Source organism: Lepidochelys kempii, chromosome 1 (genome assembly GCF_965140285.1).
Source record: "Lepidochelys kempii isolate rLepKem1 chromosome 1, rLepKem1.hap1, whole genome shotgun sequence".
Lineage (NCBI taxonomy): Eukaryota > Metazoa > Chordata > Testudines > Cheloniidae > Lepidochelys > Lepidochelys kempii.
The window spans coordinates 352,415,560-352,438,442 of record NC_136380.1 but is presented as its reverse complement, the minus strand read 5'-3'; the positions used below and the strand labels follow the sequence as shown (position 1 = coordinate 352,438,442).

Below are 22,883 nucleotides of genomic sequence, written 5' to 3'. Positions count from 1 at the left end.
ACCAAGTGTGGGTGTAGAAAATAATTTTTTAATAGAAGGAGGGAAGGAACCCAGCATTAATTTGGGAAAATGCCACAAGCAGGATTCCTAAACATAAAACCATGAACAAACCCCCCACCCCATAGTGTGCTGGGTAGCGCCCTTCTGTTTCAGGGTTGAGTCCAAAACCCTTTCATTTACCTGTGATGGGTTCCCCTCTAGGATGCCACCTGGAATTGGGGTACCACTGAGCACCCTGACTCACTAGCCTGGGCTTCTTCTCACACTGTACTGCTGTGACAAGCTGCAAAGCCCTCCAGTCTGCACTTTCACCAGCATTCACACAGGTAGGGACACACCCTGCTGCAGTTACACACAGGCTCTCTGACAACCAGCTTCCCAGCCTAGGACCCCAGAGCAGCACCGTCCTGCCCTGGTCAAATCTGGCCAGTGTAAAGGTTTATTACCCGGTCCGACGCTCCCTCAATGTGAAGAGGAAAACGCACACTTGTGGTAACCAAGCAGAGGCTTCCCCCAAGCACTGCAGTCAAAGCTCACTGGTTTAGAGTGAAACAAAAACAAGTTTATTAACTACAAAAGATAGATTTTACGTGATTATAAGTGATAGCAAACAGATCAAAGCAAATTACCTAGCAAATAAAGCAAACTAAGCTTAATATACTAAATAGATTGGATATGAATTAGCAGATTCTCACCCTTACTCATGGCACAGGCAGACTTTAGAGTCTCAAGGCACAAACTATGCTTGCTTTACAGCTTGGAATTCCTAGGTGTTTCATACAGAGGCTAGAAATCCCGTTAGCCTGGGTCCAGCACTTCCCCCAGTTCAGTCTTTTTTCCTCAGATGTTTCCAGGAGTCTCCTTGTGTGGGGAGTGAAGAACCACAGATGATGTCACTCTCTGCCTTTAGCATAGGGTGGGAACCCTTTGTTTCAAAGCTTGGTTCCCAGAGCGGATTGTGGAAAAATACTGATATCCCAAGATGGAGTCCAGCATCATGTGGCCTGGTCACATGTCCTTGTAGAGTCATAGCAGCCATCACTCACAGGCTGTCTCTAGCATTCTCAGGAAGGCTCATCAGGTGGGGGATAAGCTTCTCTTAAGGCCTATTGTTCTTTCTAATGGCCCATAACCCTGAATAAGCCCTTTACAACCAGCTATTTAGACTGAAAGCATGCTGTCTAGTGGACGATACCCAGGTGTAACTACATTTGAAGTACAGATACATAGTCAGTATTTATAACTTCAGATAGAAAAACTATATATGTATACAAAGAGGATAATCATATTCAGCAAATCATAACTTTTCCAGTCACACCTCACATGACTTATCTTGCATAAAATCCATCACAATTATGCTATAATCCTATCACTATGAAGAATATGGGGTGCAGTGTCACAGTACCCCTCCCTTCTCTGTCTACCGCACCCCACTCACATTTGTTATCCTTAGTCAGTGAACACCCCAAGTTCAGAGGTGCACCTGCGTGTTCACCTCACAGCCTCGTGGGATAGGGAGGAGAAGGCATCTTGTTCACTCCACCATCCGGGCCCTTGCTCTAGCATCATCTGCCCTGCGGCCACCTCTCTGCTCCACTGTTTGCTGAGGCCCACCCGCTGTTTCCTGTGCCGCTTGTCACTGACGCACACCGCCACTTTCTCTTGCCACCTGCCTCTCTTCTGTGATCTCTGCAGCTTGGTCTGCTGAGGTTCCACCCGGCGCTCAGTCACTTTCGGCTCTCCGTGGAGAACCTCATTGCTGAAGCAGGCTTGGCAGAAACGCTGTCCCACAGCAGACGTTTTCAGCTGTAGTGATCGCTTAACAAAAAAAAAAGACCCCTAATGGAGCCTTAATTAGCTCTGTCTTTGAACAGTAGGAGGGGCATTTTAAACCATGCCTAAGACTCTTAGGCAGAGCCCCTACCTCCAGGGAAGACACCTATCCCCGCCCCCTCTCACCCTTCACAGGGTCTGGCATCTGAGCCGCCTGGTTAGCGAGTTCAGTTCAGCTGAGGGTGACCTCCTCAGTCAGGGCAGGCTAAGCACCGTTCTGCTGCCCTTTCCTGATACAGTAAGGATAACAACATTTCATTAGCCTACGTTCAGTACTAAAGCGATTTGTAACCCAACACCAGCCAGAGTTGATCACTTTGCCAGCCCAGCTCTGTCTGCTCATACCTAGCCAGACTGGGTTTGTTCATTTAATTACGGTCCGGTCCTGAAGCCCAGCTCTTCACTAGTTGTCAGGGCAGAGCTCATTCAAGCCTTGCTTACATGAACATAGGACTGAAAAGAACCTGCAGGCTCACCGAGTCCAGCCCCCGCTATGGCAGGCAACCCTGTTATATCATCCCCTTTGTAAACTTGTCAAGCTCCATCTGAAGCTTTGTCTCCATCAGTTTCCTTTCCATCCAAACTTTTCATGGGGGCGCTGGGGTCAGGAGGCCCCCTGAACAGCACACACAGACACAGGCTATGGATCCCATTAAGAACGGCCATACAGTGTGTCAAGGTTCCTTCCCCACTCTGAACTCTAGGGTACAGATGTGGGGACCTGCATGAAAGACCCCCTAAGCTTATTCTTACTAGCTTAGGTTAAAAACTTCCCCAAGGTACAAACTTTGCCTTGTCCTTGAACCCTATGCTGCCACCGCCGAGCGTTTTAAACAAAGAACAGGGAAAGAGCCCACTTGGAGACGTCTTCCCCCAAATATCCCCCCAAGCCCTATGCCCCCTTTCCTGGGGAAGGCTTGATAATAATCCTCACCAACTGGTACAGGTGAACACGGACCCAGACCCTTGGACCTTAAGAACAATGAAAAATCAATCAGGTTCTTGAAAGAAGAATTTTAATTAAAGAAAAGGTAAAAGAATCACCTCTGTAAAATCAGGATGGGAAATACCTTACAGGGTAATCAGATTCAAAACATAGAGAATCCCTCTAGGCAAAACCTTAAGTTACAAAAAGACACAAAAAACAGGAATATACACTTCATCCAGCACAGCTTATTTTACCAGCCATTAAACAAAAGGAAATCTAATGCATGTTCCAGCTAGATTACTTACTAACTTAACAGGAGTTGTAAGGCTGCATTCCTGATCTGTTCCCGGCAAAAGCATCACACAGGAAGACGAACCCTTTGTCCCCCTCCCCTCCAGATTTGAAAGTATCTTGTCCCCTCATTGGCCATTTTGGGTCAGGTGCCAGCGAGGTTCTCTTAGCTTCTTAACCCTTTACAGGTGAAAGGGTTTTGCCTCTGGCCAGGAGGGATTTTATTGCACTGTATACAGAAAGGTGGTTATCCTTCCCTTTATATTTATGACACAGGGTCAGACCAAAGGTCCATCCAGCCCAGTATCCTGTCTACTGACAGTGGCCAATGCCAGGTGCCTCAGAGGGAGTGAACCTAACAGGTGATGATCAAGTGATCTCTCTCCTGCCATTCCTCTCCACCCTCGGACAAACAGAGGCTAGGGACACCATTCCTTACCCATCCTGGCTAATAGCTATTAATGGACTTAACCTCCATGAATTTATCCATGATCAAACAGGTAATGATTCCTCAGACCTGAGGCTGGATTGAACCCAGAGCCGGAAACGTGTGAGGCTCTGTATCCCATTTTCTAGTCTCCTCATCCATCTAGCTCCCCCTGGCCTGGAAAGAGATTGGATCTAGTACTCTGACTCCCAAAGCCAGAGCCAGCACCCCTAGAGGTGAAAGGCCCCATGTCCCCTTCTCTGATTCTACTGAGCTAGCCAGTCCTGATAACTTGGGGCCAGACTGGTGCTCAGCCCACTACAGGAGAAAAGGCCCTGTATCCCATTCCCTGACCCAACCAGCATCTCCATCTCAGGTGCACTTTTCTTTTGCTTAAACAAGATGAGATCACCCAGCTTAAAACCACCAGTGCCCGACGGCAGGCTGTGCCCATGGGGTTTAGGGACTAGAACATACTCTAGAGCGACTCTGTTCCATTACGAGGAGTTTTGTTAATTCAGGCAAAGAGCTTGGAAGGCAGAAGGTAAAGTTTATGTGCTAAGTGTTACTATTGGATCAGGGTCTCCAGGGCCTCTTCCCCTGAGCTGGCCTCTCCCCACCCACTGCCCCACGGACCTTCCCCGACTCCCTCCCACTGCCTGAGTAGGGCACATCTTTGTTGGGTTCAGGTGTTTCTATGGTGCCTTATCACCAAGGTCTCTTCTCCCCGGGACCCAACAACCTTTCTTCCCTGTCTCTGCAGAACAATTGCTGGAAGTGGACAGATGGGTCGCTGTATCATTACAGTGCTTGGAACCCTGGGGAACCAAACAATGTGCATAACGCTGAGTACTGTATCGAGCTGCTGAACTACAGGGGTAAGCAGACAGCTCAAACACACATTCACCCACAAAGGAGCCAAGACAGGACCTGGCAGAGATGGCCTCCTGTCCAGGCACCCTGCCTCTCTCTCTCTGCTCACACTGCTGCGCTCCAGAGATAATCCCCTCATCTCACCTGGGAACTCCTCCCCCACGCGTCCCAGGTTGAGGCTCGGCTCAGCTCCAGTCCGAGGCAGGCCAGGCTGTACATTTGGCCCCAGATGCTCAGTTAAAGGGAAAGACCAGAGCAGAGGAATTGCCCACTAGGGGCCACATAGGTGGGGCATGGGTTCTTCAGTTGGTGCCTTGGTGGCTTTTGCCACCCTGATTCCGGAGGCAACCAGGGGGCTCTTTGGGCCCCAGGGCAATTTAGAGCAACCTCAGGGCTGCTCTGACTGTGGCAGTAACAACCTGGATTGCCAGAGCTCAGTGGCTTCCGCCACACCCTGCCTGTCCCTTATGCTGCGGGGGCCAGGACTGGGCAGGGCAGCTGTCTCTGCTGGGTTTCCCTACGCACAAGGAATCCCCAGCTGGCCGTTTAAGCCAGCTTCCAGCTATCCGTGTTGCTGGAGTGGCCTGGGGGGCGGAGAGGGGCTGAGGGTCTCATCCCATTCGCTGGCAATAGGACAGAGAGCTGGGTGAACAGGGAAAGCTCACTCCCTAATTCATGAGTGACTCATTGTTCATGAAAACAACCAGGAGTTCGGTGGCACCTTAAAGACTAACAGATTTATTTGGGCAGAAGCTTTCGTGGGTAAAACCCCACTTCTTCAGATGCATGGAGTGAAAATTACAGATGCAGACATAAATATACTGGCACATGAAGAGAAGGGAGTTACCTCATAAGTGGAGAACCAGTGTTGACAGGGCCAATTCGATCAGGGTGGATGTAGTCCACTCCCAACAATAGATGAGGAGGTGTCAATTCCAGGAGAGGCAAAGCTGCTTCTGTCATAAGCCAGCCACTCCCAGGCCCTATTCAAGCCCAAACTAATGGTGTTAAATTTGCAAATGAATTTTAGTTCTGCTGTTTCTCTTTGAAGTCTGTTTCTGAAGTTTTTTTGTCCAAGTACAGCTACTTTCAAATCTGTTACTGAGTGTCCAGGAAGATTGAAGTGTTCTCCCACTGGCTTGTGTGTGTTACCGTTCCTGATGTCCAATTTGTGTCCATTTATTCTTTACGTAGGGACTGTCCGGTTTGGCCAACGTACATGGCAGAGGGGCATTGCTGGCAGAGGATGGCATAGATCACATTAGTAGACATGCAGGTGAATGAGCCCCTGATGGTGTGGCTGATGTGGTTGGGTCCTCTGATGGTGTCACATGAGTAGATATGGGGACAGAGTGGGCAACGAGGTTTGCTACAGGGATAGGTTCCTGGGTTAGTGGTTCTGTGGTGTGGTGTGTAGTTGCTGGTGAGTATTTGCTTCAGGTTCGGGGGCTGTCTGTAAGCGAGGACCCAGAAATCACCTACTACAGGACAGGCGCCACAAGGAAAATAACAGAACGCCACTGACCATCACATACAGCCCCCAGCTAAAACCTCTCCAATGCATCATCAACGATCTACAACCTATCCTGGAAAACGATCCCTCACTCTCACAGACCTTGGGAGACAGGCCAGTCCTTGCTTACAGACAGCCCCCCAACCTGAAGCAAATACTCACCAGCAACCACACACCACACAACAGAACCACTAACCCAGGAACCTATCCCTGCAACAAAGCCCGTTGCCAACTGTGTCCACATATCTATTCAGGGGACACCATCACAAGGCCTAATAACATCAGCCACACTATCAGAGGCTCGTTCACCTGCACATCCACCAATGTGATCTATGCCATCATGTGCCAGCAATGCCCCTCTGCCATGTACATTGGTCAAACTGGACAGTCTCTACGTTAAAGAATAAAGGGACACAAATCAGATGTCAAGAATTATAACATTCATAAACCAGTAGGAGAACATTTCAATCTTCCTGGACACTCAATAACAGATTTGAAAGTAGCTGTACATGAACAAAAAAACTTCGGAAACAGACTTCAAAGAGAAACAGCAGAACTAAAATTCATTTGCAAATTAAACACCATTAATTTGGGCTTGAATAGGGACTGGGAGTGTCTGGCTCATTACAAAAGCAGCTTTGCCTCTCCTGGAATTGACACCTCCTCATCTATTGTTGGGAGTGGACTACATCCACCCTGATCGAATTGGCCCTGTCAACACTGGTTCTCCGCATGTGAGGTAACTCCCTTCTCTTCATGTGCCAGTATATTTATGTCTGCATCTGTAACTTTCACTCCATGCATCTGAAGAAGTGGGGTTTTACCCACGAAAGCTTCTGCCCAAATAAATCTGTTAGTCTTTAAGGTGCCACCGGACTCCTGGTTGTTTTTGTGGATACGGACGGATACGGCTCTCCCCCGATCATTGTTCATGGGCCATGCTAGTCACGTGACTCGCCCAGCCGCAGATGCTCCTGAGTCTGAGTGTTCAGGAGCGTTGGCACGAATGCTCCTTCCCTCAACCTCACACTGGGCAGGATTTGCTTTTCCATTATCTCCTACTGAAAAAGAGTCATTCATCCAATCATGGAGCGGGAGCAATGCCATGTGACCTGCATGACCAATCAAACACTCAGCAAATCGTTAAAGTGAAAAATTTGCAAAGCCAGTGTGGGTACCATTTCTGAATAACGCGCCCAGGGCTCTGTGGCACTGCAAACGGGAGAAAGGGTGAAGTTCACAGCAATTCATAGATTCAGAGATACTAAGGTCAGAAGGGACCATTATGATCATCTAGTCCGACCTCCTGCACAACGCAGGCCACAGAATCTCACCCACCCACTCCTGCGAAAAACCTCTCACCTATGTCTGAGCTATTGAAGTCCTCAAATCGTGGTTTAAAGACTTCCAGGAGCAGAGAATCCTCCAGCAAGTGACCCGTGCCCCATGCTACAGAGGAAGGCAAAAAACCTCCAGGGCCTCTTCCAATCTGCCCTGGAGGAAAATTCCTTCCCGACCCCAAATATGGCCATCAGCTAAACCCTGAGCATATGGGCAAGATTCACCAGCCAGAATCCTTTGTGCTGTCCCTTGGGGAGAGATGCTGCCCCGGGCCACACACAAACCCAGATGTGCAGGAGATGGAGGTAGGGCCGGCTCATTCAGCACAGAGCGAGCTGGTGTCACACTTCCTGAGCTTGTCTCCCTGCTGGCACCTAGCCAGGGCTCTCACGCTCTCCTTTCTGGCCTTTTGAGGGGTGTTGGGGGGGGTGGGTGGTAACAGCAGTCGCAGATCGAGAGGCAGCGTGGTCTAGTGGACAGGTACGGGACTCTGACTCCAGAGACCTGGCTTCTATTCCCAGCCCTTCCACTGAGCTTCTGGGTGACCTCGGGCAAGTCACTTCTCCACTCTGGGCCTCAGTTTCCCTTCCCACCTCTTGTCTATTTAGACTGTGCGCTCTCTGGGCAGGGATTGTCTGTCAGTGTGTGTATGGACACAGCACCTAGCACCAAGAGGCCCCGTTGTGCTCTCATCAGACACATTCCAACACAATAGAAGAGGGTCTTCCACTGTCACGCTGACTCAGCGTCCCTCAGAGAGCGATGGAACCTGTCCCTGTCTGAGGCACATGGGCCTTCACCTTCAGCCTCCTCATCCTCACAGCCTCCTGCACAGGAGCTGTGGGGTCTTCTCTCAGCAGGATGCAATGAGGGGGGGGGTCACTGTAAGGGCAGGAATGGCCCCACTTGCCCTTCCCCTGTCCCAGTGTTTTCTGTTTTGCCTTCTAGATTTTAAGAAATGGAACGATATTACCTGTAACAAGCAAAACACCTACATTTGCAAGTATGGACTCTAGCGAGGGGAGTCGCTCGCCTGCGCCTGAAGGGGGAGCTCAGCACCTGGGATGCAAAAGACCTGGGCTCCTTGGGCATGATCAGGCAACGTCCCAGACATTCGGATGCTTTTGCTACTTCAAGGACCAGTCCCCTCCCTCCCTGAGAGACCAGATCTCACTTCCCCAGCTGCAAACTCTCTTCCCCCAAGTGTCTCTGTTCGAGTTACACTCCTGCCCCTTCCCTCCCTTCCCCTCAATGTCTGCATCCCACTACAATAATAAACTCTCCTGAGCATGCAGTTCTGTGTGTCTCCTCTGTCCCATTCCTGGCCCCCATGTAGACGAGTCCATCCTGCCCCCTCTGACTGTGTCCTGAACCGCCCAGATCCCACTGGAGGAGAGGAAGGGAACCCCCAGAGGGAGGCAGGATGGGCCTGGCCTTTTGGATAAGGGACAGGATTTGGTCTCCCTCCAGAGATCTGCAATAAGCAGAGTTTCCTCTTTTCTGGCCCACCCTCCCTGTGTCATCTCCTCCTGGTCTCATCTCCACTCAGGCACTAAGTGCCTCAAAGCAGGGACGTGTCTGTCTGTTCTGTAAACATCAGAGCCCCGCAGAGCTGGAATCGTGACTCAGGCTGCGAGTTTGTGACGGAGGTCACGGATTCTGTGACTTTCCGGGACCTCCGGGACTTTTGCAGCAGCCGGTGAGCCTGGCTCGGGGGCAGCTCAGGCAGTCCCTGCACCAGGAGCACCAGCCACTGCTGGGGCAGTCCCAGGCCACCATGCCCACCCCCCCCCCAGCGCTTACCTGGGGGGCTCCCCAGAAGCGGTGACATCCCCTCGCTCAGCTGCTATTCAGAGATGTGGCCAGGCAGCTCTGTGCACCTGCTTCCACCCAGGGCACCATCCCCGCAGCTCCCATTGTCTGGGAGGCGGCCAACGGGAGCGGTGCTTGCAGGCAGAGGCAGCGCACAGAGCTGGGCTGGCCACGCCTCCCCCTAGCAGCTGAGTGAGGGGGATGTCGCTGCTTCCGGGGAGCCCCCCAGGTAAGCACTGCCAAGAGCCCACCTCACCCTATCCCTTGCCCCAATCCCCTGCTCCTCCCACACCCAAACTCTGCTGCTGGGGAGGGGGAAGGCGTGGAGCCGGGTAGGGAGCCTGCCAGCCCCACCAACTCCCAGCACCACCAGGGTCCCAGGCCATGCGCTGCTGCCCGCCCTCTCTCCATCACCAGCAGGGGTCCCGGGTCACCCCCCCCCCCACCTGCCCACCCCAGCACAGGGCCACCCTCCCCCAGCACCCACAGGGCCTCTGGGCAGCCCCCGCCCCCCAGTTTTAGTCACCAGTATTTTTAGGAAAAGTCATGGACAGGTCACAGGCCATGAATATTTGTTTACAGCCCGTGACCCATCTGTGTCTTTTACTAAAAATACCCATGACTAAAACGTTGCCTTAATTATGACCCTCCACAGCCGGCACTAGAGGACTAAGAGCTAGTAGCTGAGAGCTGTAGCAGACTCCTAGGATCAGGCACTGCGAGGGACACGTAGCACACACACTTATTTGTCTGCTACACATGGTGGCTGCTGCTGGGATTAATACACAGTGGCAATGTGATCATTTGTGGAGTAGGAATCCCACTCAGGAATCATCACAATTTTCATGCAAAGCAGCAAGTTAACAAAGCTTGGCGGAGTGCTGTATAGAAAGACACATTGCTGGTCCTCATTGTGAATGGGGTGCCTCAAAGCCTCCCTGATTCGAATAGTCCCCGACCTGTTGTGCCCCTCTAATAGCCCTGGTATCTGACTGCTCAAAATCAGCTCCCAGGCGATCCGCCTCCACGCTCCACCCTGGGGGAAACTTTTCACCCTTAGCCTCACAAATATTATGGAGTGCTCACAAGGCTGCTATGATCATGGAAATATTTTCCTCATTTAGGTCTAACTGCCACAAAGGCAGCACCAGCATGCTTTTAATTTGCCACAGACACATTCTACGGTCATTCTGCACCCTCTCCGCATATTGTTGAAGTGCTCCTTGCTGCTGTCCAGGTTTCCTGTGTAAGGCTTCACATATGGGAATAAGGGGTATGCTGGGTATAAGGGGTATGCTCGGTCTCCCAGGATCACTGGCCATTTCAACATCCCCCACTGGAATCTTCTGGTCTGGAAAGACAGTCCCTGCTTGCAGCTTTCTGTACAGGCCAGTGTTCCTGAAGATGCAACGCCCTGCGCTGATGTCAGTGAAATGCCTATGGTGCTCCACAAGTGCCTGCAATACCATAGAGAAGTACCCCTTTCTATTGATTTACTCCATCGCAAGATGGTCCAGGGCCAAAATTGGGATATGTGTTCCATCTGTCGCCCCACAGCGGTTAGGGAATCCCGTTGCTGCAAAGCCTTCCACTATTTCACACACATTGCCAAGAGTCACAGTCCTTCGTAGGACAATGCAGCTAATGGTCCTGAACACCTGCATTAATGCAGCCCTGTGATGGGGTGGATCAATCCCCCACTGCTACATCAGGGGTTAATCCTTCCCTCCTATCAGAAGAAGCCCTGCCTCTGAGGCTCTGCCAGGCATGCTCTGTCTGGAAGTCAGGTATAAAAGTCTGCAGAGCTGCTCAGTCAGGGGGAACTGCCAGAGGGGAAGGAGGCTTGTCACTCTCTCCAACAGAGGAGAGGCCTGCACCCAGGATGCAGAGGCCAGACACGCCCAGACACGCTGCAGAGGGGAGGCAGAGGATGCCACAGATCTGGCAGAATCTGAGCAAGGGGTAGGAAGTGACCCAGAGAGTCCTTAAAGGGGAACGGTGCTGAGACCGTTCAGGCCGGTGTGTTTCAGGAGGATCCCCACCAGACCACTGGTGAGGAGAACTCGCCACCAACAGGGCCCTGGGTCGGGACCTGGTGGAGGGGCCGGGCCTGGGTCCCCCTACCTCAGCCACTCACCTTTGAGAGGGGATGGCCCACACAGTGAGTTGGTAGGACTCTGGTCATTGGGCCGTACTGCCCTAGAGGTGCATCATATAGAGTCCGACTGCTAAGCTGCATTACCCCATCAGGGGAGGGGAATTAGGTAGACTGGCCATTGGGCCATACTGCCCTAGGAGTGCATCGTATAGACTCCGGCCACTAGGCTGTATTACCCCATCAGGGGAGGGGAATTAGGTAGACTCTGGCCATTGGGCTGTACTGCCCTAGGGGTGCATTTTATGGACTCCGGCTGCTAGGCTGCATTACCCCCCTTAGGGGAGGGGAATTAGGTAGACTCTGGCCATTGGGCCATACTGCCCTAGGAGTGCATCGTATAGACTCCGGCCACTAGGCTGTATTACCCCATCAGGGGAGGGGAATTAGGTAGACTCTGGCCATTGGGCTGTATTGCCCTAGGGGTGCATTTTATGGACTCCGGCTGCTAGGCTGCATTACCCCCCTTAGGGGAGGGGAATTAGGTAGACTCTGGCCATTGGGCCGTACTGCCCTAGTGGCGCACTGTATGGACCCTGGCCACTAGGCCGCATTACCCCACTATGGAAGTGGAAGTAGATGGAGTCTGGCCATTGGGTCACACTGTACTAATTAACGAGGGGTTTAGAACATGGACTTGAGCGTAGAGATGCTGTGTTACCTCCCACCCCCCGACTTAGGGGGCCGACGAAGTACTAACATTGCCACATGCCCCAGCAGTGGACTTCCCAACTCCAAACTGATTTGCAGCCGACCAATAGGAACCTGGAGTTACGAGCTTCATAACAGGGACCAAAACAGCGGAGAGGAGAGCTGGCTCCATCCCTTCAGACAGAGCTGGCAGGCACACAGCAAACAGGGGCAGTTGAGAAATGCCGACAGGCCGTCGGAAGCCCCTGGAATGATGGGACAGAAAAAACTGCATCATGGGACGTAGAGCCTGCACCCATGATGCACTGCGATCCACCCCACCTTCCCAGAGCTCCGAGCTGCAGAAGGTGGCCAGGAGCGCAGCGGGCTCGCGACCCACAGCGCACTGCTCTGACTGTCCACGTTAGAATACCAACTGTGGGCGCGCTCCGCCAACAGAAGGAGCTTTGTGTGAACTGCTGCGAATTACACCTGACAGGACACGCACACAACTGCTGCGAATTACACCTGGTAGGTCACGCACACAACTGCTGCGAATTACACCTGACAGGACACGCACACAACTGCTGCGAATTACACCTGGTAGGTCACGCACACAACTGCTGCGAATTACACCTGACAGGACACTCACACAACTGCTGCGAATTACACCTGGTAGGTCACGCACACAACTGCTGCGAATTACACCTGACAGGACACGCACACAACTGCTGCGAATTACACCTGACAGGACACGCACACAACTGCTGCGAATTACACCTGACAGGACACGCACACAACTGCTGCGAATTACACCTGGTAGGTCACGCACACAACTGCTGCGAATTACACCTGACAGGACACGCACACAACTGCTGCGAATTACACCTGACAGGACACGCACACAACTGCTGCGAATTACACCTGAGAGGACATGCACACAACTGCTGCGAATTACACCTGACAGGACCCGCACACAACTGCTGTGAATTACACCTGACAGGACACGCACACAACTGCTGCGAATTACACCTGGTAGGTCACGCACACAATTGCTGCGAATTACACCTGATAGGACCCGCACACAACTGCTGCGAATTACACCTGGTAGGACACGCACACAACTGCTGTGAATTACACCTGACAGGACACGCACACAACTGCTGCGAATTACACCTGACAGGACACGCACACAACTGCTGCGAATTACACCTGAGAGGACATGCACACAACTGCTGCGAATTACACCTGACAGGACCCGCACACAACTGCTGTGAATTACACCTGACAGGACACGCACACAACTGCTGCGAATTACACCTGGTAGGTCACGCACACAATTGCTGCGAATTACACCTGATAGGACCCGCACACAACTGCTGCGAATTACACCTGGTAGGACACGCACACAACTGCTGTGAATTACACCTGACAGGACACGCACACAACTGCTGCGAATTACACCTGGTAGGACACGCACACAACTGCTGCGAATTACACCTGACAGGACACGCACACAACTGCTGCGAATTACACCTGGTAGGTCACGCACACAACTGCTGTGAATTACACCTGAGAGGACACGCACACAACTGCTGTGAATTACACCTGACAGGACCCGCACTCAACTGCTGCGAATTACACCTGACAGGACCCGCACACAACTGCTGCGAATTACACCTGGTAGGTCACGCACACAACTGCTGTGAATTACACCTGACAGGACACGCACACAACTGCTGCGAATTACACCTGGTAGGTCACGCACACAACTGCTGCGAATTACACCTGACAGGACACGCACACAACTGCTGTGAATCATAGAATCATAGAATCCTAGAATATCAGGGTTGGAAGGGACCCCAGAAGGTCATCTAGTCCAACCCCCTGCTCAAAGCAGGACCAATTCCCAGTTAAATAATCCCAGCCAGGGCTTTGTCAAGCCTGACCTTAAAAACCTCTAAGGAAGGAGATTCTACCACCTCCCTAGGTAACGCATTCCAGTGTTTCACCACCCTCTTTGTGAAAAAGTTTTTCCTAATATCCAATCTAAACCTCCCCCACTGCAACTTGAGACCATTACTCCTCGTTCTGTCATCTGCTACCATTGAGAACAGTCTAGAGCCATCCTCTTTGGAACCCCCTTTCAGGTAGTTGAAAGCAGCTATCAAATCCCCCCTCATTCTTCTCTTCTGCAGGCTAAACAATCCCAGCTCCCTCAGCCTCTCCTCATAACTCATGTGTTCCAGTCCCCTAATCATTTTTAAAAAGAAAAGGAGTACTTGTGGCACCTTAGAGACTAACCAATTTATTAGAGCATAAGCTTTCGTGAGCTACAGCTCACTTCCTCAGATGCATATCGTGGAAACTGCAGCAGGCTTTATATATACACAGAGAATATGAAACAATATCTATTCCCACCCCACTGTCCTGCTGGTAATCATTTTTGTTGCCCTTCGCTGGACTCTCTCCAATTTATCCACATCCTTCTTGAAGTGTGGGGCCCAAAACTGGACACAGTACTCCAGATGAGGCCTCACCAATGTCGAATAGAGGGGAACGATCACGTCCCTCGATCTGCTCGCTATGCCCCTACTTATACATCCCAAAATGCCATTGGCCTTCTTGGCAACAAGGGCACACTGCTGACTCATATCCAGCTTCTCATCCACTGTCACCCCTAGGTCCTTTTCCGCAGAACTGCTGCCTAGCCATTCGGTCCCTAGTCTGTAGCTGTGCATTGGGTTCTTCCGTCCTAAGTGCAGGACCCTGCACTTATCCTTATTGAACCTCATCAGATTCCTTTTGGCCCAATCTTCCAATTGGTCTAGGTCCTTCTGTATCCTATCCCTCCCCTCCAGCGTATCTACCACTCCTCCCAGTTTAGTATCATCTGCAAATTTGCTGAGAGTGCAATCCACACCATCCTCCAGATCATTTATGAAGATATTGAATAAAACCGGCCCCAGGACCGACCCTTGGGGCACTCCACTTGATACCGGCTGCCAACTAGACATGGAGCCATTGATCACTACCCGTTGAGCCCGACAATCTAGCCAGCTTTCTACCCACCTTATAGTGCATTCATCCAGCCCATACTTCCTTAACTTGCTGACAAGAATACTGTGGGAGACCGTGTCAAAAGCTTTGCTAAAGTCAAGAAACAATACATCCACTGCTTTCCCTTCATCCACAGAACCAGTAATCTCATCATAAAAGGCGATTAGATTAGTCAGGCATGACCTTCCCTTGGTGAATCCATGCTGGCTGTTCCTGATCACTTTCCTCTCATGCAAGTGCATCAGGATTGATTCTTTGAGGACCTGCTCCATGATTTTTCCGGGGACTGAGGTGAGGCTGACTGGCCTGTAGTTCCCAGGATCCTCCTTCTTCCCTTTTTTAAAGATTGGCACTACATTAGCCTTTTTCCAGTCATCCGGGACTTCCCCGGTTCGCCACGAGTTTTCAAAGATAATGGCCAGTGGCTCTGCAATCACAGCCGCCAATTCCTTCAGCACTCTCGGATGCAACTCGTCCGGCCCCATGGACTTGTGCACGTCCAGCTTTTCTAAATAGTCCCTAACCGCCTCTATCTCCACAGAGGGCTGGCCATCTCTTTCGCATTTTGTGATGCCCAGCGCAGCAGTCTGGGAGCTGACCTTGTTAGTGAAGACAGAGACAAAAAAAGCATTGAGTACATTAGCTTTTTCCATATCCTCTGTCACTAGGTTGCCTCCCTCATTCAGTAAGGGGCCCACACATTCCTTGGCTTTCTTCTTGTTGCCAACATACCTGAAGAAACCCTTCTTGTTACTCTTGACATCTCTGGCTAGCTGCAGCTCCAGGTGCGATTTGGCCCTCCTGATAACATTCCTACATGCCCGAGCAATATTTTTATACTCTTCCCTGGTCATATGTCCAACCTTCCACTTCTTGTAAGCTTCTTTTTTATGTTTAAGATCCGCTAGGATTTCACCATTAAGCCAAGCTGGTCGCCTGCCATATTTACTATTCTTTCGACTCATCGGGATGGTTTGTCCCTGTAACCTCAACAGGGATTCCTTGAAATACAGCCAGCTCTCCTGGACTCCTTTCCCCTTCAAGTTAGTCCCCCAGGGGATCCTGGCCATCCGTTCCCTGAGGGAGTCGAAGTCTGCTTTCCTGAAGTCCAGGGTCCTTATCCTGCTGCTTACCTTTCTTCCCTGCGTCAGGATCCTGAACTCAACCAACTCATGGTCACTGCCTCCCAGATTCCCATCCACTTTTGCTTCCCCCACTAATTCTACCCGGTTTGTGAGCAGCAGGTCAAGAAAAGCGCCCCCCCTAGTTGGCTCCTCTTGCACTTGCGCCAAGAAATTGTCCCCTACGCTTTCCAAAAAATTCCTGGATTGTCTATGCACCGCTGTATTGCTCTCCCAGCAGATATCAGGAAAATTAAAGTCACCCATGAGAATCAGGGCATGCGATCTAGTAGCTTCCGTGAGCTGCCGGAAGAAAGCCTCATCCACCTCATCGCCCTGGTCCGGTGGTCTATAGCAGACTCCCACCACTACATCACTCTTGTTGCTCACACTTCTAAACTTAATCCAGAGACACTCAGGTTTTTCTGCAGTTTCGTACCGGAGCTCTGAGCAGTCATACTGCTCCCTTACATACAGTGCTACTCCCCCACCTTTTCTGCCCTGCCTGTCCTTCCTGAACAGTTTATAACCATCCATGACAGTACTCCAGTCATGTGAGTTATCCCACCAAGTCTCTGTTATTCCGATCACGTCATAGTTCCTTGACATCACCAGGACCTCCAGTTCTCCCTGCTTGTTTCCAAGGCTTTGTGCATTTGTATATAAGCACTTGAGATAACCTGTTGATCGCCCCTCATTGCCAGAATTACACCTGACAGGACACGCACACAACTGCTGCGAATTACACCTGACAGGACACGCACACAACTGCTGCGAATTACACCTGACAGGACACGCACACAACTGCTGCGAATTACACCTGGTAGGACACGCACACAACTGCTGTGAATTACACCTGGTAGGTCACGCACACAACTGCTGCGAATTACACCTGACAGGACACGCACACAACTGCTGCAAATTACACCTGACAGGACACGCACACAACTGCTGCGAATTACACCTGGTAGGTCACGCACACAACTGCTGCGAATTACACCTGGTAGGTCACGCACACAACTGCTGTGAATTACACCTGAGAGGACACGCACACAATTGCTGCGAATTACATCTGACAGGACCCGCACACAACTGCTGTGAATTACACCTGACAGGACACGCACACAACTGCTGCGAATTACACCTGGTAGGTCACGCACACAACTGCTGCGAATTACACCTGATAGGACCCGCACACAACTGCTGCGAATTACACCTGGTAGGACACGCACACAACTGCTGCGAATTACACCTGACAGGACATGCACACAACTGCTGCGAATTACACCTGGTAGGACACGCACACAACTGCTGCGAATTACACCTGACAGGACACGCACACAACTGCTGCAAATTACACCTGACAGGACACGCACACAACTGCTGCGAATTACACCTGACAGGACACGCACACAACTGCTGCGAATTACACCTGGTAGGACACGCACACAACTGCTGCGAATTACACCTGGTAGGTCACGCACACAACTGCTGCGAATTACACTGGATTGGACCCGCACACAACTGCTGCGAATTACACCGGATAGGACCCGCACACAACTGCTGCGAATTACACCTGATAGGTCACGCACACAACTGCTGCGAATTACACCTGGTAGGACACGCACACAACTGCTGCGAATTACACCTGACAGGTCATGCACACAACTGCTGCGAATTATACCTGGTATAATCTGGACGAGCAGAAGTCCATAGGGCCGGATGCGCTGCATCCGAGAGTGCTAAAGGAGTTGTGCTCGTCCAGATTTTCCAAATAGTCCCAAACCACTTCTTTCTCCACAGAGGGCTGGTCACCTCCTGCCCATGCTGTGCTGCCCAGTGCAGCCGTCTGGGAGCTGACCTTGTTCGTGGAGACAGAGGCAAAAAAAGCATGGAGTACATTAGCTTTTTCCACATCCTCTGTCATTAGGTTGCCTCCCTCATTCAGTAAGGGGCCCACGCTTTCCTTGACTTTCTTCTTGTTGCTAACATACCTGAAGAAACCCTTCTTGTTACTCTTAACATCTCTTGCTAGCTGCAACTCCAGGTGTGATTTGGCCTTCCTGATTTCACTCCTGCATGCCCGAGCAATATTTTTATACTCTTCCTTGGTCATTTGTCCAATCTTCCACTTCTTGTAAGCTTCTTTTTTGTATTTAAGATCAGCGAGGATTTCACTGTTAAGCCAAGCTGGTCTCCTGCCATATTTACTATTCTTTCTACACATCGGGATGGTTTGTCCCTGTAACCTCAATAAAGATTCTTTAAAATACAGCCAGCTCTCCTGGACTCCTTTCCCCCTCATGTTATTCTCCCAGGGGATCCTGAGGGAGTCAAAGTCTGCTTTTCTGAAGTCCAGGGTCTGTATTCTGCTGCTCTCCTTTCTTCCCTGTGTCAGGATCCTGAACTCGACTGTCTCATGGTCACTGCCTCCCAAGTTCCCCTCCACTTTTGCTTCCCCTACTAATTCTTCCCAGTTTGTGAGGCAGCAGGTCAAGAAGAGCTCTGCCTCTAGTTGGTTCCTCCAGCACTTGCACCAGGAAATTGTCGCCTACATTTTCCAAAAACTTCTTGGATTGTCTGTGCACCGCTGTATTGCTCTCCCAGCAGATATCAGGGTGATTGATGTCTCCCATGAGAACCAGGGCATGCGATCTAGTAACTTCTGCGAGTTGCCGGAAAAAAGCCTCGTCCACTTCATCCCCCTGGTCCGGTGGTCTATAGCAGACTCCCACCACGACATCACCCTTGTTGCTCACACTTCTAAACTTAATCCAGAGACACTCAGGTTTTTCTGCAGTTTCATACCGGAGCTCTGAGCAGTCATACTGCTCCCTTACATACAGTGCAACTCCCCCACCTTTTCTGCCCTGCCTGTCCTTCCTGAACAGCTTATATCCGTCCATGACAGTACTCCAGTCATGGGAGTTATCCCACCAAGTCATAGATTCATAGATATCCAGGTCAGAAGGGACAAATATGATCATCCAGTCCGACCTCCTGCACAACGCAGGCCACAGAATTTCACCCACCACTCCTGCAAAAAACCTCATACCTATATCTGTGCTATTGAAGTCCTCAAATTGTAGTTTAAAGACTTCAAGGAGCAGAGAATCCTCCAGCAAGTGACCCATGCCCCATACTACAGAGGAGGGCGAAAAACCTCCAGGGCCTCTTCCAATCTGCCCTGGAGGAAAATTCCTTCCCGACCCCAGATACGGCGATCAGCTAAACCCTGAGCATATGGGCAAGATTCATCAGCCAGATACTACAGAAAATTCTTTCCTGGGTAACTCGGATCCCACCCCATCTAATATCCCATCACAGGCCATTGGGCCTATTTACCATGAATATTTAATTACCAAAACCATGTTATCCCATCATACCATCTCCTCCATAAACTTATCGAGTTTAATCTTAAAGCCAGGTAGATCTTTTGCCCCCACTGCTTCCCTTGGAAGGCTATTCCAAAACTTCACTCCTCTGATGGTTAGAAACCTTCGTCTAATTTCTAGTCTAAATTTCCTGGTGGCCAGTTTATATCCATTTGTTCTTGTGTCCACATTGGTACTGAGCTTAAATAATTCCTCTCCCTCTCCAGTATTTATCCCTCTGATATATTTATAGAGAGCAATCATATCTCCCCTCAACCTTCTTTTAGTTAGACTAAACAAGCCAAGCTCCTTGAGTCTCCTTTAAGACAAGTTTTCCATTCCTCAGATCATCCTAGTAGCCCTTCTCCGTACCTGTTCCAGTTTGAATTCATCCTTCTTAAACATGGGAGACCAGAACTGCACACAGTATTCCAGGTGAGGTCTCACCAGGGCCTTGTATAAAGGTACTAACCCCTCCTTATCTCTACTGGAAATACCTCGCCTGATGCATCCCAAGACCGCATTAGCTTTTTTCACGGCCATATCACATTGGCAGCTCATAGTCATCCTGTGATCAACCAGTACTCCGAGGTCCTTCTCCTCCTCTGTTACTTCTAATTGATGTGTCCCCAGCTTATAACTAAAATTCTTGTTATTAATCCCTAAATGCATGACCTTACACTTCTCACTATTAACTTTCATCCTATTATTATTACTCCAGATTACAAGGTCATCCAAATCTTCCTGTAGGATATCCCAGTCTCTCTCTAAACTGGCAATACCTCCCAGCTTTGTATCATCCGCAAACTTTATTAGCACACTCCCACTTTTTGTGCCAAGGTCAGTAATAAAAAGATTAAATAAGATTGGTCCCAAAACTGATCCCTGAGGAACTCCATGAGTAACCTCCTTCCAGCCTGACTGTTCACCTTTCAGTGTGACCCGTTGTAGTCTCCCCTTTAACCAATTCCTTATCCACCTTTCAATTTTCCGATTGATCCCCATCTTATCCAATTTAACTAATAATTCCCCATGTGGCACGGTATCAAATGCCTTACTAAAATCTAGGTAAATTAGATCCACTGCGTTTCCTTTGTCTAAAAACTCTGTTACTCTCTCAAAGAAGGAGATCAGGTTGGTTTGGCACGATCTACCTTTTGTAAAACCATGTTGTATTTTGTCCCAATTACCATTGACTTCAATGTCCTTAACTATCTTCTCCTTCAAAATTTTTTCCAAGACCTTGCATACTACAGATGTCAAACTAACAGGCCTATAATTACCCAGATCACTTTTGTCCCTTTCTTAAAAATCGGAACTATGTTAGCAATTTCCAATCATACGGTACAACTCCTGAGTTTACAGATTCATTAAAAATTCTTGCTAATGGGCTTGCAATTTATTGTGCCAATTCCTTTAATATTCTTGGATGAAGATTATCTGGACCCCCCGATTTAGTCCCATTAAGCTGTTTGAGTTTCGCTTCTACCTCAAATATAGTAATGTCTACCTCCATATCCTCATTCCCATTTGTCATCCTACCATTATCCCTAAGATCCTCTTTAGTCTTATTAAAGACTGAGGCAAAGTATTTGTTTAGATATTGGGCCATGCCTAGATTATCCTTGACCTCCACTCCACCCTCAGTGTTTAGCGGTCCCACTTCTTCTTTCTTTGTTTTCTTCTTATTTATATGGCTATAGAACCTTTTACTATTGGTTTTAATTCCCTTTGCAAGGTCCAACTCTACTTGACTTTTAGCCTGTCTCACTTTATCCCTACATGTTCTGACCTCAATAAGGTAGCTTTCCTTGCTGATCCCTCCCATCTTCCACTCCTTGTAGGCTTTCTGCTTTTTCTTAATCACCTCTCTGAGATGCTTGCTCCTCCAGCTTGGTCTACAACTCCTGCCTATGAATTTTTTCCCCTTTATTGGGATGCAGGCTTCCGATAGCTTCTGCAGCTTTGATTTAAAATAATCCCAGGCCTCCTCTACCTTTAGATCTATAAATTCTTCAGTCCAATCCACTTCCCTAACTAATTTCCTTAATTTTTGAAAGTCAGCCTTGTTGAAATCAAAAACCCTAGTTGCAGATTTACCTTTGTTAATCCTTCCATTCAGTTTGAACTGAGTTAGCTCATGATCACTTGAGCCAAGACTATCCCCTACAACCATTTCTTCTATGAGGTCCTCACTACTCACCAAAATCAAATCTAAAATGGCATCCCCTCTAGTCGTTTCAGCAACTACTTGCTGAAGGAATCCATCAGCTATCGCATCTAGGAAAATCTGAGCCCGATTATTATTACTAGCACTCGTCCTCCAATCTCTATCTGGGAAGTTAAAGTCTCCCATGATCACACAGTTTCCATTAGTATTTACTTTATTAAAAACATTAAAGAGGGCTCTATCCTTTCTTACTTCGTTTTCTTTCCTCTCAATGCTAAATTCTGGCGTGGAGATTACCTGGACATCTCCCAACCATCTTTAAACCAGATTCCTAGTTTAAAGCTCTCTTAATCAGTTGTGCCAGCCTCGATCCTAGAAGTCTATTTCCCTCCCTACTCAGGTGAAGTCCATCCCGAGAGAACTGTCCTCTGTCCATGAATGCCTCCCAGTGGGCATACATCCCAAAGCCCTCCTTATAGCACCACTGCCTGAGCCATCTGTTGATAGTCATAATCTTGTCACACCTTTGTTGCCCTTTTCTAGGAACAGGCAGAATCCCACTAAAGATCACCTGAGCCTCGATTTCCTTAAGCGTCTTCCCCAGCCTAGCATAGTCTCCCTTCATACTTTCCAGTGAGAATCTAGCCGTATCATTTGTTCCCACATGAAGGATAATTAGGGGATTCTTTCCTGCTCCCTTTAGAATCCTTTTCAACCTTAGGTCTACATCCCGTATCTTAGCACCTGGAAGACAGCTCACCCTCCTATTCTCCGGACCAGCTCTGGTTACAGGCCTGTCTATTCTTCTCAGTAACGAGTCCCCAATCACATAGACCTGCCTTTTCCTAGTGACGGTGCTATTCTCCAGTCTATCCCCTGTTCCCTCTGGCTGCAAGTTCTTTCCATCCCTATTCTCCCTCTTTAACCCATCCTGTATCCTCCTAGGGCTCATATTTGGTGTAGTCTCCGTTGACTCTTCCCCTTTTCCTATAGGACTAGCCGCTCTTCTCTTCTTCTCTTCTTGCCCTTCCACCTTCAGTGACTACCTGCTGAGCCCGTTCTTCATTTTCCAACTCTGCAAACCTATTCTTGAGCTCTATTTCTCCTTCACTAGCACATCTTTTCCTCTGCCTGGTTCTTTTAGTCACATGCTTCCACTGACCACTTTCTTCACCCAGCAGTCTCCCCTCAGAATTCCCCAGCCCTGCTTCCATCTGCAAGTCTGAGCTTTTCCCTTCAGATACCTCCATAATCTGCTCAAACCCCTTCCTAAACTCTACCAGACTTTCCACCTGCATCTCCAAACCTTGGATCTTTTCCTCCATCAGCTCGAGCAGACGGCATTTCATGCAGAC

General features: G+C 49.6%; 1 protein-coding gene across 3 annotated transcripts in view; it reads left to right on the top strand.

Annotated features, from left to right (window-relative positions):
* The window catches only part of LOC140905542 (C-type lectin), a 45,040-nt gene extending 36,571 nt beyond the window's left edge, over window positions 1-8,469 (top strand). For all 3 annotated transcript variants that reach the window (XM_073329040.1, XM_073329037.1, XM_073329036.1), the window contains 2 exons: window positions 4,243-4,357; window positions 8,155-8,469. In XM_073329040.1, coding sequence (XP_073185141.1) covers window positions 4,243-4,357; window positions 8,155-8,222 — 183 coding nt within the window. In that variant the 3' untranslated portion in view covers window positions 8,223-8,469. The remainder of the gene's footprint in view (window positions 1-4,242; window positions 4,358-8,154) is intronic.
* Window positions 8,470-22,883: the final 14,414 nt, after the last annotated feature.